This window comes from Ctenopharyngodon idella, chromosome 12 (assembly GCF_019924925.1).
Source record: "Ctenopharyngodon idella isolate HZGC_01 chromosome 12, HZGC01, whole genome shotgun sequence".
NCBI classification, from domain to species: domain Eukaryota; kingdom Metazoa; phylum Chordata; class Actinopteri; order Cypriniformes; family Xenocyprididae; genus Ctenopharyngodon; species Ctenopharyngodon idella.
Genome location: NC_067231.1, coordinates 1,303,048 through 1,318,486, shown reverse-complemented (window position 1 = coordinate 1,318,486; position 15,439 = coordinate 1,303,048). Strand labels below are relative to the sequence as shown.

General features: G+C 35.2%; 1 protein-coding gene across 2 annotated transcripts; it reads right to left on the bottom strand.

Moving 5' to 3' along the window:
• Positions 1-437: 437 nt before the first annotated feature.
• On the bottom strand, positions 438-14,698 carry zdhhc16b (zinc finger DHHC-type palmitoyltransferase 16b). Of its 2 annotated transcripts, XM_051914507.1 has the most exons (11): positions 14,505-14,698; positions 10,209-10,453; positions 8,272-8,466; positions 5,545-5,633; positions 5,028-5,056; positions 4,808-4,941; positions 4,192-4,272; positions 3,465-3,550; positions 3,260-3,383; positions 1,321-1,391; positions 438-1,191 (listed from the first exon to the last, which is right to left on the bottom strand). In XM_051914507.1, the coding sequence occupies exons 1-11, from the start codon at positions 14,542-14,544 to the stop codon at positions 1,089-1,091; spliced, it is 1,197 nt and encodes a 398-aa protein (XP_051770467.1). In that variant the 5' UTR covers positions 14,545-14,698; the 3' UTR covers positions 438-1,088. The 2 variants fall into 2 exon arrangements, with proteins under 2 accessions (XP_051770467.1, XP_051770469.1); XM_051914509.1 differs by lacking the exon at positions 4,192-4,272.
• Positions 14,699-15,439: the final 741 nt, after the last annotated feature.

Genomic DNA, 15,439 nt, shown 5'->3' with positions numbered 1-15,439 from the left:
AAATGGATTCATGTACTCGCTCATTATATAATTTTTGTAAATTCTGAACACAAAAAAGTTAAGGACTGCAGCTTCAACGGCTCAGGAGAAAAGTTGCGCGTCTGGTGTGGGAGTGGCATAGGTTCGTTGTCACAACAAGCGAAAAAGATTGAGATTTAGCGGCTCCATGTCGAATCTCTGAGGAATAAACCATTTAAAAAAAACAGAGCAGCTCATAATAAATCCAGCTTTTCGGAGATGGCAAGAACAGGGATTTGAAATGCTGAACATGTGAGTAAAGTATTTTATTGACTAGATAAATCGCCATATGTAGCTCTCTAACAGAGTTCATTGTACAGAATTATCTATTGTGAAGTCTCATTTAATAATGGTTGTTGTAGTGCTGTGCTAGAATTGATTTTTTAAGAAAGTAGCATGATTATTAATGGGTAAAGAACTAGTAGTGAAGCGAATTTATTAAAAAAACAAATTTATGAAAAGAAAAAAATATTCTTGTATAAATATAAGAGTCTGTAATTCAATCCTGCCGACAATATAATTTATAACAAGATAAATGTGATTAGAAAAGAATAAAAAATATTTGTTACACTTTTTTTTCCCAGTGGTCTCAGACTTCTGGAGCCCATCACACATCTGTACAGGTAAAACTACATGCGTACTTCATAATTAAAACCATATCAGTGTGTTCATTAGAAAACATTTGCAAATTATTGTAAAATAACTTCTTTTTAACAAAATGCATGGACCACTTTGGAAATGTTTAGACATTCAAAAACATTGTGAAAAACAGTTCATAGCTCAAAGATTCCCATGTGTCATCATGATCAACACTGGAAGTTAAAAAATATAAATATTCCACAGATGTCACCAAAATCCATTCACATCAAGTCTTTGGCACCAAGTACTACTTTGAACTCGGCACAAGGATCTCACGCTGTACAGTAAACACACATTTCAGTAAACGCCCATAAAAAAACCCTCATAAGACGGCCTAATCGGCAGCAGTCGTTCGTTTGTAAAGGTCAGGGGTGATGCAGAGCCCCTTCAGTCTTAAGAGTCTGATATGAGCGGATCTGATCATCATGACGTCAGATCGCCACAGTGTTGTTCCTGTATGCAGGACAGTCCCACGTCAGGCCGTCCCCGTGAGGAAGATGACAGGAGGGCAGCAGAACCCGTGTTAGCCAGTCACTGAACGACGGGGAAAGCCATTATTACTACATACAGATTATAACATATATTCACTGTCAAATAGTTAGTTAAGTTTTGCCTTTACCTGAATTGGGAAAAATAATAATAATAATATGGTAAACAACTCACCTCCGCTTCTCAACACCAAAAAACCTTCTCCAGTTGTTGATTTTCCCATGGTGGTATGGATTACGGAAAATCTGTGAACAGACAGTCGAGTTCACGACAGAAGTTATCTTCAAACATGAGAATACTTTATTTTTATATAACTTCATCTCTGAAAAATAATTAAATAAAAAAAAAATATATAAATAATATATCAAAAAAGAAGAAAAAAAAATTTAATATCATTAATAATAACTATTATTATTATAGATTTTTGCAGTTGTGTTTTGTGCTGTTAGTTTTATATAACAAAACAATCTCTGAAAGCAAAAATGAAAATGAAAACCATAAAAATAAATTGACAAAAACATGAAAACCCCAAAAGTTTATTAATAATAATAATAATAATAATAATAATAATAATATTAACAATGCTATTAATAATATTATTAATAATAATATATTTGGAAATTTGAATTTTTGCAATTGCATTTTGGGCTGCTTTATATAACTTCATATCTGAAAAGCAAAGATTAAAAACCAAATCTAAAAACACACATTTTTTTTATAATAACACTAATAATAGTAATAATGTATTACTAATAATATTATGAATAATAATATATTTGGAAAAAAATTGTGCTGCTTTTTTTTATATAACGTCATTTCTGAAAAACAAATTTAAAAATCTAACAAAAAACCTACTACTACTACTAATAATATTAATTATTAGTATTAGCATTTGGTCAATCATTATTATTAGCTTTGTTGTTATTATTATATTTATTATTATTATTAATAGATTTGGAAACTGTTATTTTTGCAATTGCGTTTTGTGCTGTTAAGTTTTATATAACATAATCTCTGAAAGCAAAAATATAAATGAAAACCTAAAAAAAAAAATTGATGAAAAAAAAAAAAAAAAGATTTATATACCTTCATATCTGAAAAAATTAAAAAATTCTAAAAAATTAAAAACAAAATCTAAATACCACCCCCCCCCCCACAAAAAATAACCACTTTTTTTTTTTAATAAATAACACCAATAATAATAATAATGTATTAATAATATTTTTATTATTAATAATAATATATTTGAAAAAGGTTATTTTTGCAATTGTTTTGTGCTGCTAGTTTTATATAATGTCATCTTTGAAAAACAGAATTTTTAAAAATCTAAAAAAAGTTTTTTAAAATATTACTACTACTACTAATATTATTATTATTAATTATTATTAGCATTGGTCAATCATTATTAGCCTTGTTATTATTATTATTTTTATTATTATTCCTAGATTTGGAAACTTATTTTTGTGATTGTGTTTTGTGCTGCTGGAGTTGCAGAAGTGACACACTTCAGCTTTTAAAGGTGCAGTGTGTAAATTTTAGCAGCATCTAGTGGTGAGGTTGCGAATTGCAACCAACAGCAGCTCACCCCTCCCTTTCGAAGCAAAATAGAGAAGCTACGGTGGCCGTCTGCCTGACACAAGACAAAGATGTTGTCGTCTGAGACAGCAGAGAGTAGCCAGTCAAGCAATGAGGTTTCTTCTTACTTCTAACAAAGAACAGTCTCTGCTTCTAATAAACCAGACGACTACTACTACTACTACTTTGTACGTATTTAACATAGTGACGATGCAAGCTGCCTCTAAAAACACCAACAAAGAAGAAAAACAACAACATAGTGTAGAGCAGTTTGTCCGTTTAGGGCTGCTGTAGAAACATGGCGGCACAAAATGGCGACTTAACATGTAAGGGGACCCGCAGTGTATGAGATAGAAATGGCTCACTCTAAGGTAATAAAAACAGTTCATTATGTAAGGTCTTTATACACCACTGAAAACATAGTTATGTATATTATATTGCATTTCTGTCAATAGATCCTCCTAAAATGTACAAATTGCACGTTTAAGTGTACACTTCTGTCTTAGCTCTTCTCAATCAGAGTTCTGTAATCTCTTACTTTGCCCCTCAGTTTGAGTCGTTTCCTCTCTCTGCGGTTGATGTGTCTCTCCACACTGGTCTCTCCTCTGGTGATCAGCACTGCGTGCCACAATGTGAGGCTTCCCAGAGCCACAGCCACCGAACTGTTGAGAAGAAAGACACAAGTTAGAAAATAAACACGTGCGTTGAAGATTAATATGTGAAAAAGTAATAATAAGTCTTACCTCGTCAACACCCACAGATAAACGAGGCTCTTATGAACCATCCTCTCCTGATGAGTGAAGGCAGGAGGAGGCGTCTGATAGGAGCTCTTCAAAACAACAACAACAGAAGAATGGTCAGATGACGCGCTTTTATAAGAGGATCATGTCGTCATAACTAACCTAAACCTACACTACCGATCTACAGTTTGTAAACACTGGATCGGTACTTCTGCCTACGTCACACGTGACCTTTCCAACATGATTATGTAATGCGTGGAGCATCACAGAGCAGTGCAAGACGAGCATTTGTCGTTAAAAAGTATATCATTTTAATTTTTTTTAGAAAATGACCGATGGTTTCTCTAGATAAGACTCTTATTCCTCGTCTGGGATCGTGTAGAGCTCTTTGAAGCTGCACTGAAACTGACATTTGGACATTTCCAATCCTGGAATGTTTTCCTCAAAAACCTTCATTTCTTTTTGACTGAAGAAAGAAAGACATGAACATCTTGGATGACATGGAGGTGAGTAAATTATCAGGAAATTTGAATTCTGAAGTGAATTAATGTCAATGTTTTGCACAGACTTCCATAGTAAGTGCATTAATGAAAACCAAATATTTTCTGTGGAAATTAATAACAGGCTGAACTTGTATTTAACCCGGAACATTCCTTACAGCGAGACAAGTAACAAATGCCCTCTAGCAGTTTTACCCAGCATGCACCTGCAGCCTCTATGTAGTTTCTACCTGCTGCAGGAATGGGATATAGATTAGCCCCGCCCCCGGGACCGCCTCCCCTTGTGTGTGAATGTCCATATACCTGCCTGACTACAAAAACAATACAAACACAAGCCCACCATAAAACAATCTCTCATTATGATGATTTAAAGTTTTATTTTTGAAAGAAATTAATACTTTTATTCAGCAAGGACGCATTAAATTGAGCAAAAGTGACAGTAAAGACATTTATAATGTTACAAAAGATTCTATTTCTATTAATTAAATAATCCTAAAAATATGTCACGGTTTCCACACAAACGGTTTTCAACATTGATAATAATTAGAAATGTTTCTTGAGCAGCAAATCATATTAGAATGATTTCTGAAGGATCATGTGACACTGAAGACTGGAGTAATGATGCTGAAAATTCAGCTTTTCGTCACGGAAATAAATTAAAGAAAACAGATGTTTTAAATTACAATAATATTTCACAATTTTTACTGTATTTTTGATCAAATAAATGCAGCTTTGGTAAACAGAAGAGAACCACATCCACAGAGTAAACCCTCTGAAACCATTGTTCAGTTTCTCTGAATAAAAGTCACCCCAACAGGAAGTTGAGATTGGTGAAGACTGACTCACCTCGATGGCATCATAAGCGTCCAGGAACATGTCTTTGGCACTGATGCTGCAGTAGACGCAGCCCATGGTCATGTACAGACAGAAACTGAAGAAGTAGCGGTGGTTGAAATGACCCACGCAGTTATTCAACCAGGCTGGATGAGAGGTCAGTTAAGACTCAAACCACAGCAGGACAATGTCACATAATCATTTTTATTTATTAGCTGCTTCACAAGGATACGACAGTGGTGGTCCATTTTCAAAATACATCTGTGTTGGAGAAAACAAAATATGACTATGAGACTTGAGTGCAAACAGCAATACACACAATACAAAAAAAATAAATGTTTACATTAACCAATCACGACAACGTGTGGGCGGGCTTTAGCATATCATTAACTAATTATGTATATGATGTACGTATATGGCTGAATTAAACCTGACCTTCCACTTGCCATCATGCATCGTTTACTACAGTAAAGTTGAGCAAGTGGATCAGGTAATGTGAGCTGGTGTGATTGAGTGGAGGCGGAAACTAATTTGCATATTCATGGATCCGCGTATACTAAATGAAGCAAGGGTGTCGAGTTACATTCAAGCTATTTTAAGGCATGAGGAATTTTTTTCACAGGAATAAACATTTTATTATGTCATTTTGGTGATCAAGGATGAGTTTTAAAATGATTGACTAAAGGGGGACTTTAACTTCATACAATCAGATTCACTTATATCGCCTTCAGTTTGGTAACTTGTCTTACCTGTTGCAGATACTGCAGTGATGAGTTCTAGCTGGTTTGGGAACTATACATTTTTTACAGATTGTAACAGTTGGTATATCACTCTTTTCCTAAAACAAAAGACATAAGCATGCAACAAACACTTAAAAAAACGTTAAAAATTGAAAATAAAAAGTACACAATGAATGAATAGGCAAAGAAATGGCTTTTGCAAAGAAAATGTTGAAGCTTAAGTGCCACTAGCTTCACTAAACGGAAACACTCATTTTTAATTGGTTGGAAAAACAGATAGTTCCACCCCCAACTTGCATCATTGGTTGAGCCAAAGTTGCTGTATCAGCCAATAGAGTTCAACAGTGTGTCTACTTTTTCTGCGGACTTGATTTGATTCATGTTTTAAAAAGTCTCTGTTAAAGCATTATAACGTTGGATGGCTACGAGGAGAACCACAACATTACAAACTTTGATTTGAAGCAAAAAAGTATGTGAAAATTGGACAAAAAGACAAATGTACAAGACTGCGAACATACAGTATCTCACAGAAGTGAGTACACCCCTCACATTTTTGTAAATATTTAATTATATCTTTTAATGTGACAACACTGAAGAAATGACACTTTGCTACAATGTAAAGTAGTGAGTGTACAGCTTGTATAACAGTGTAAATTTGCTGTCCCCTCAAAATAACTCAACACACAGACATTAATGTCTAAACCGCTGGCCACAAAAGTGAGTACACCCCTAAGTGAAAATGTCCAAATTGGGCCCAATTAGCCATTTTCTCTCCCCGGTGTCATGTGACTCATTAGGGTTACAAGGTCTCAGGTGTGAATGGGGAGCAGGTGTGTTAAATTTGGTGTTATCGCTCTCACTCTCTCATACTGGTCACTGGAAGTTCAACATGGCACCTCATGGCAAAGAACCCCCTGAGGATCTGAAAAAAAGAACTGTTGCTCTACATAAAGATGGCGTAGGCTATAAGAAGATTGCCAAGACCCTGAAACTGAGCTGCAGCACGGTGGCCAAGACCATACAGCGGTTTAACAGGACAGGTTCCACTCAGAACAGGCCTCGCCATGGTCGACCAAAGAAGTTGAGTGCACATGCTCAGCGTCATATCCAGAGGTTGTGTTTAGGAAATAGATGTATGAGTGCCGCCAGCATTGCTGCAGAGGTTGAAGGGGTGGGGGGTCAACCTGTCAGTGCTCAGACCATACGCCGCACACTGCATCAAATTGGTCTGCATGGCTGTCGTCCCAGAAGGCAGCCTCTTCTAAAGATGATGCACAAGAAAGCCCACAAACAGTTTGCTGAAGACAAGCAGACTAAGGACATGGATTACTGGAACCATGTCCTGTGGTCTGATGAGACCAAGATAAAGTTATTTGGTTCAGGTGGTGTCAAGCGTGTGTGGCGGCAACCAGGTGAGGAGTACAAAGACAAGTGTGTCTTGCCTACAGTCAAGCATGGTGGTGGGAGTGTCATGGTCTGGGGCTGCATGAGTGCTGCCGGCACTGGGGAGCTACAGTTCATTGAGGGAACCATGAATGCCAACATGTACTGTGGCATACTGAAGCAGAGCATGATCCCCTCTCTTCAGAGACTGAGCCGCAGGGCAGTATTCCAACATGATAACGACCCCAAACACACCTCCAAGACGACCACTGCCTTACTAAAGAAGCTGAGGGTACCTAAACCCTATTGAGCATCTGTGGGGCATCCTCAAACTGAAGGTGGAGGAGCACAAGGTCTCTAACATCCTCCAGCTCCGTGATGTCGTCAAGGAGTGGAAGAGGACTCCAGTGGCAACCTGTGAAGCTCTGGTGAACTCCATGCCCAAGAGGGTTAAGGCAGTGCTGGAAAATAATGGTGGCCACACAAAATATTTGGACATTTTCACTTAGGGGTGTACTCACTTTTGTGGCCAGCGGTTTAGACATTAATGTCTGTGTGTTGAGTTATTTTGAGGGGACAGCAAATTTACACTGTTACAAGCTGTACACTCAATACTTTACATTGTAGCAAAGTGTCATTTCTTCAGTGTTGTCACATGAAAAGATATAATAAAATATTTACAAAAATGTGAGGGGTGTACTCACTTCTGTGAGATACTGTAACTGCTTTAATGAGGGAAAAAACTACAATCCCATGAAGCATGACAAATGACAAATTAAAAACAAATATTTATATACATAAATATTGCATATATACGAATATTTATGTAGATTAAGAGCATAGGGAGACTCGATTACATCATTCGCAGTGCTTCATGGGATTGGACCGGCGTGAAAGAGTAATTTGTAATTTTTTATTTTTTATTGCAGAATCATGGGTAATGTAGTTTTTTACCACGAATTCCATTGTTAAAGGGATAGTTTACCCAAAAATGAAAATTCTGTCATCATTTACTCGCTCTCATGTTGTTCCAAATCTGTATAAATATCTTTGTTCTGCTAAACACAAAATGTTTGTAACCAAGCAGATCTCGCCCCCATTGACTACCATAGTATTTTTTTTCCTACTATGGTAGTCAATGGGGGGCGAGATCTGCTGCTGACAAAATTTTGATTTTTGGGTCAACTATCCCTTTACACACTATTTTAAAACAAGTATGCCATTGATTAACAACCTCGTAGCTCTGTCGTTAACGGTTTATAAGTTGTAAAAAATCAGTTCCCAAAATGAATGGGATTTTTATGTAAAATGTGAAATTATAATGTTAATAAAATGTGAAATAACTTCAGGCACCTGTGGAGGGAAACCCGGACACGTGGTCGTGGCTTTATAGTAATGGAAGACCAGCATGAGGAGGTTCCAGTGGCCGTAACAGAGGTGCCAGAGGATCCAGTGAACGGGATACGTGCTGAAGATGATGGGAAGAACGCACAGATAGACGATAATCACGATGGAGCTGGTCAAGACGATCACCAGAGACACAAACACCTTTATGGAGGAAACGGAGACGAGGGATTAGAAATGGTCAATCCTGTGAGCTGTTAAAGTTTCAACACGCATTAACTAACAAGTTCAGACACGAGCTGCACGATTCAATGAGAATCATGATTTTTTTATTTTTGTTTATTTAAAATAGAGATCACGATTCTCCCACAACTCTAAATAGACAACTAAACAGAATAACATGGAGTTTTATTTTGAGGTTATCTAGAGGTTCTGACAGGTTCTTAGGCTGGTCTAACAGTGAGCTGGCCAATCAAATCAAAGAAGGCGGGGCTTAATGTTCACAGAAAGATGAGCGCAAACTCCAATGCTTTCGTTTTAGCAGTGCGTGGCGAGTAAGTAGCTAAACTTTTAATATTTGACAACTGTTTTATGGCTGAAATATTCAGCGACCAACAGTAATATCCAGTGATGAAAACTACTCAACATTTTTATGATATTTCGACCATTTTTAATTGAAAACATGCTATTATTTGATTAGTATGATATGATTAATGTAATTCATTACTGAATGTGACAAGAAGCATTTTTGACATAATTAGACTTACAAATAAGTGAGTGAATTTAGGCTATTTTTAAAAAAAATATTTGCTAATAGTTTAAATTAACTACAATAACAACAACAGACCTGGAACTTTTACCGTTCTTATTTCTTTTTTGCTATTCCCTTAAATCCCTTTTAATCTTTTAATTATTTAATTCCTTTTAATAAAAATAAAAAAAAACCAATAATAAAAAAAAAGTACATTTACACACACTCAACATCAACCGTAACTTTCAGACGCCATCTTTAATTTTAGCTCAACTGTCACAGAATGGAAGCACAGGATTGTGGGATATCAAAGGCAGTGAAGGATACTATGGCTGCATCCGAAATTGTGTACTGTAGAGTACGTACTACATTTGAATTTAAATTTACTTCACGACCGTTGAAAAAATACGTTCTATATAGTACGAATGCATTCAGACGTACTACATCCGCTATGTTTTTACCATCACATGACCTACCAGCGTCAGTTACATTCCTTCAACTCCATTCACAAATCCTCTCCCGTGGCCTCATGGAATAGTAAAGTATTCATCGTATGCACACTACTGTTTTTCGAATACTATGAATTCGGACATACTACTCTGTTCGCATACTGTTTATCGCGTACTATATAGTAGAGTAGTATTCGATTTCGGACGTCAATCAGAAATCAATCAGATGAAGGTATCTCAGGAGACAGGAAGTGAAGCTAACATTGGATTTGGACGTGCCTTGATGCATTTTTAAGCTTTAGGACGCAGCCAGTGACAAATACAGGTATGTTATTAAGTCACTTGTCGCCACCTACTGGTGTAACAATCACTGCGTCCGAAATCGAATACTTCTCTACTATATAGTACGCGATAAACAGTATGCGAACAGAGTAGTATGTCCGAATTCATAGTATTCGAAAAACAGTAGGCGAAAAGTACCCGGATGACTTACTACTTCCAGTGAGTAGTTTACTTCCGGTCGTGAAGTAAATTTAAATTCAAATGTAGTACCTACTCTACGGTACGCGATTTCAGATGCAGCCAATGTAATTTGAAGCATTAAGTTGCTTTCAAAAGGTGATTTGCTCCATTTTGATCGCTACGGTAGACATCAGTGTTTATATCCGAACTATAAACGTTTATCCCAGTACTTCTGTTCCTAAAACTATGAAGTAAATAAAGAAAATAGATTTTGTTCTGCCTACCACTCCAAACCAGCGGGTCATATTGTCCACCAGCCAGTAGATGGGCTCAAAGACACAGTCAAGCACCGTGTCTGAATTGGTCTGGACGTTGTAGTACAGGGACTTCAGTAGCACCGTCCCATAGTTCCACAGGTCTCGTATTCTGCTCGACCGCTTTCTGCGTCCCCGTCGAGGGCAGAGCCGGAACCAGCGCAGGAAGAGACGCATGACTTTGGAGAGGTACCACCTCCAGCTGCGCATCCCTCCTTCAACACACACACATGACAGAAGCTCAGTGTTTCATTTCGGCGTATCACACACAGGTCACAAACACCCTGACCTCCACATGAAATCAGCAATACCAGCTTCTTTTGACCTTTATGGTCTTCATTAAACACACAAGTTCAGCCAATCAGTAAATAATACAGCCTAAGGAACCAAAGATGTTGTAAATGAATAAAACTGAGAAATAAATGATGGTTAACAATTATAAAACTATTATTTATCTTTTTATGATAGCAAAATTAGGCAATAATTTCTTTTTTTGTTTTATTATTATTATAAAATGTGAGAATAAAGTACCTCCCCAACTGAAAGAAAAAAAAATTCCAGAAAAATAAGTAAATAAATATTTTTAAAAAATAAACAAACATGCACATATAGAAGATATTCGAGAAAAATATATAAGTAACTAAATAAGTTTAAAAAGTATTTAAAAAAATTCAATATATATAAAAAAAAAAACTTGTTTGTTTTTTTTATTTTTATTTTTTTACATTTTTTAATTTATTTACTACTTTTTTATTGCAAGATATTCAAGGAAAATAAAAAAAATATAAGCACATATATGCATAAATTCAAAAATAATATATTAAAATAATATCAATAAATCAATTATCAAAATAATAAACGAGCACACACACACATAGAAAATTCCAAGACATTCTGGAAAAATAAATAAGCAAGTAAATAAACACATTTTTTTTTTTTATCTAATAAAAACACACACATATAGAACATATTCCAAGATATTCCAGAAAAACATAGTAAGTAAATAAATAAGCAAATAAATAATATAATTGAAATAATATAAATAAATAGTTTAATATAAATAAAATATTTTTCAGAAGATATTACAAAATCTTTTAGGCACACAGAGTGTAATTAAAATCCTTACCCAACTCTTATGGTTTCTGATTTTCTAAGCAAATAAATGCATTCAAATAGGACTCAATAAAAATTGTTCTTAGCTTGTCCGTATCAAGAGAGAAACTGTCCTTAAGTCCAAGAGATCTACTCCAGAACTACAACTACAGACACACCTTCTCTGACATAGAAAAGCATTAGTTTGATTAGATAAAAACGTACCGAGATCAAAATACCTGGTCAAGGGGTGGATAACTATTGCGCAGGATTATCAACTAATGTCCGAGGCAGAAAAAAAACACTAAATATTTGATCAAGTCCTTGGCGGTTCACCTTATGTAACAACAACAACCAACTTAAGAAAAGTTTCAAGTCACAAGACCAATGAAACCCAGCACTGGATGCGCTTCCTCTGGAGGACAATAAGTGTCCATCTGATATGGCCAGTGGCTGATGAAAGTGAGTATTAGTTACAAGATTGAGGCGGTATTTTTATCCGTGTCCCATGGGGCCATCTGGACACCCGGACACACTTCATTTTTCCAAATGTCGCAGGTGGAAGGTGAGCTTGTGGTTAAGACAATTACATGCTGTGACGTGATGATGATGTCATATTGATGTCACATAGTGTCAGTAGCTCGTTACCAAGTTGATATGAGGAAACGCAATGCTTGAATGTAAACTGTCAGATCAGGACACAGATTTTAATACTTTGATGAAAGAAACGGAGTCATCTTAGATATAAAATAACACAAATGGAAGTATGGAGATTATGCAGAGACCAAAAATATTAAATAGTAAAAATATATATTTTAAGCTCCTTGTCTAGATTAAACAGTACTAGAGCATTAAATACTTCTAATAAAATCTGGTCAAATGCATAAATTACAAAAATCAATAATATACTATATCGGCCATTCTACAGAACTGGTGCAAACTGCTGTCCCACAACCATAAAACACATTTAAAAAACATGTAAGTATTTAAATTTCAGATGTTTACTAAGATCCTTTTATTGTCTATTGAATCTCACAATAATATTTAAAATATCAGTAAGCTTAAAATATATAAAATCATCATTTATTGGGTACTTTCAATTGGGAGGTGGCTATCCCAAACCCTAACCCCTAAATTTCAACTTGTGGAAATTTTTGCAATATTTTCCATTGTTTTTTTATATTTTATCAGATGATAAAATTCAATATTTATTCCAATATTTATTTTATATTTTATTTGTAAATCATGAAACTTTATGTAAAAAAAAAAACGTGTCCCGCATTTTCATGTCACTACCAAAACAGTGTGTGTTTGAGTCCATTGTCTGAGACTGATTTTAACACACTTCTACATTCTTGATCAGGAAATATTCCTGTGTCCCTCCCTCTCATAGCTTCTCTTTCAGAGTAGATAGGTCCATCATTTTGAGTTAAATGTGTTCAAATGTCTGAAAATCTGTGTGTAACTTTCAGGAATGTCACTACCGAACACCTTTTTTCTGCAATTAAGCAAACTTTTTTGGGTGTTATTCCATAAAATGTAGTTTTTATGTGTGTACAACTGTTCAGAACTGTGCTAGCTAACCGTGTGCCGATTAACATTTTGAGCGGCACAAGACATCATTGTTTTGGTAGTGACAAAAGGAACACATAATCATTTATTTGGGGGAAATATACAAAATTTTAGTACAGTTATGCAAATCATTAGTATTTTAATATGTTTTAGTAGTGTTTTAGTATGTAAGTTAAAATCCTGTAATGTGATGTGGTCACTACCAACACATTACTGTCATTACCGAAACTGTGCAGTCACGACCGAAACATGGGATGTTTTGTCAAAAATAAAGTATATTGAATTATCAGCTAAGATGTTATTATAGTGTTTGGTTCAATGTTTATTCAAACTAATGAATCCTTCACTTTGAAATCAGTATGATAAACTTTATGCATTTTACAAAGAAAGACTGGATTCAAAATACAACAAATCTCATAAAATTACACTTGAAATATTGTTAAAATTGTAATTGTTATTGATTTACCTGTGAAAACTTTTTAATAAAATAGCCAAAAAATATATTTCCAAGGTAGATGTAAACAAAATCTTAATAGGTCAATGTAACCCTTCTTATTAAAATTATTTATTATTGTGTTTCGGTAGTGACAAATTTGGGGAGACGAAAAATATTCCAAAACTTTCTGAAAATACAATATGAGAATTAACTGTATAATTACTAGAAATGAGTACCTTGGATATTATACAATTTGCATACATAAAAAATTTGTGGAAAAAGACATTTTTTCCAAGACGTTTTCAAGTCGACTTTGAACCATTTCTGTAGAATGACCCATATATACTCAATAATAAATAGTAAAAATAACAAGCGCACCTTAAAAAAAATGTAACCCAAATTTGAGAAATTCGTAAATAGGCACAATAAACATTACATATTCATCATTTACTCACTGACATCCTCCAGACTCAAATGACAATGTATTCTGTGGAACAGAAGTTAGACGAATTAAGAGTCTCACTTTCTTTTTAAGATGCAAAGAAAAGAGGCTGTCAGTCCCTAACAATCTGCATCAGATCTCCTTTTTAAGGGTTTGCAACAACATGAAAGTAAGACATGCATCCAGTCCACTGGACAGTAAGTGAATGTGTCTGCATGGGAAGTTCCTTTTCCTTCAAAAGTAAGGAGCTTTGCACTGTAATTGGAAAGGCTTAACCTTTGTCACTTCTTACAGCAGAATACTCACATATCCTGTTAGCACGTTTACTTAACGTTACACATGCACTTTGTGGATTATTTCAGGAAATTCAGGACTAAAGTATCTCCACTATTAACCAGCATGAGAGTCTCAAGTGCTCGTGCACGTTTGCCATCTGTCTGCATGGAAACCCACACTTGACCTGGTTCCACTGCTATGGTTATGATTGACACACTGTAACACTGATCTCAGGTGTTCACTTTCACTTCTGATCAAAAGATAAACTTTCCATTACGACAGCATAACAAAGACAATGCAGGTCAACTAATGGACGAACAGAGTAGTAGCACATGAAGAATGCAACGAGGGCTGGTGTGTTTCTGCTGTCAGTGCAGTGTGTGGACATCACGTGAAGATGCTCGGAATGCACCGGCAGGTAAACGTGAAAGATTAAAAAGGTACGTACCGGATCCGGTCCCGCAAAGTTTTTCAATCGAATCGCTCATAAAATGATTCAGGTCATGTTCGTTGTTGAACGAAACATGTTAAGTATGATCACACATTCAATGTTATCCACCTCTGCTCTCAGTGAATTCAGTGAATATGAATTGAGTGTCGATGGAACTTCCGGTGTTTACTGCAGAATTCAAAATAAAAGTCTCGACAGCAGCGCTTGAACGCTGGGTTCCTGTCATGATAAATCGGGTCTCCCCAAACTGTCAGTTAATTATTATATACGAATGATATTAATTTAAAATACGCATAGCTTACTTTATAATGCGTAAAAAAAACACATTAGTGCATAATAAAACCAAATGAACGTAATTTCTTACACTTGATTAACTGAAAATAAGTGAATAATTGTAAACATTCATTTGTTTTATTTATAACTTAAATATTTGGACATTTAACACTTAATTTAACACATAATTACATTAAAGATAATTGAGAATATATAGGGTAAGTGCAAATGTGTGTATAAACTAAGCTATCAGGCTAATCGCTTATCTGTATGCTATGCTAGTATATAAGCTAATACAGACATAAACGGTCATTATAACAGTATTTATCAAAACATGATTTTGTAGGAATTGTATTCAGTTGCTAAAGAGAGTACCTATTCAAACCAATGGGATCGCTTGGGGTCCTAAAGGAGACCCGATTTCAGGGGGGACCCAATTTGTCACTACACCAGACGTAAAAATCTCTGTAATTTTCTCCACATAAAAATTGATTTTCACCTATAATATATAAAATTCAAGAACCTACCGTTGAAGTCCATGAGATTGTTGAGCGATAGTAAAAGGCACAAGTCAGTATGTATGCAAATAAATAAATTAAATAAAGATCTAAAACAACTACAATAATGAAAATAAATACAAAAAATAATGATAATAAAGG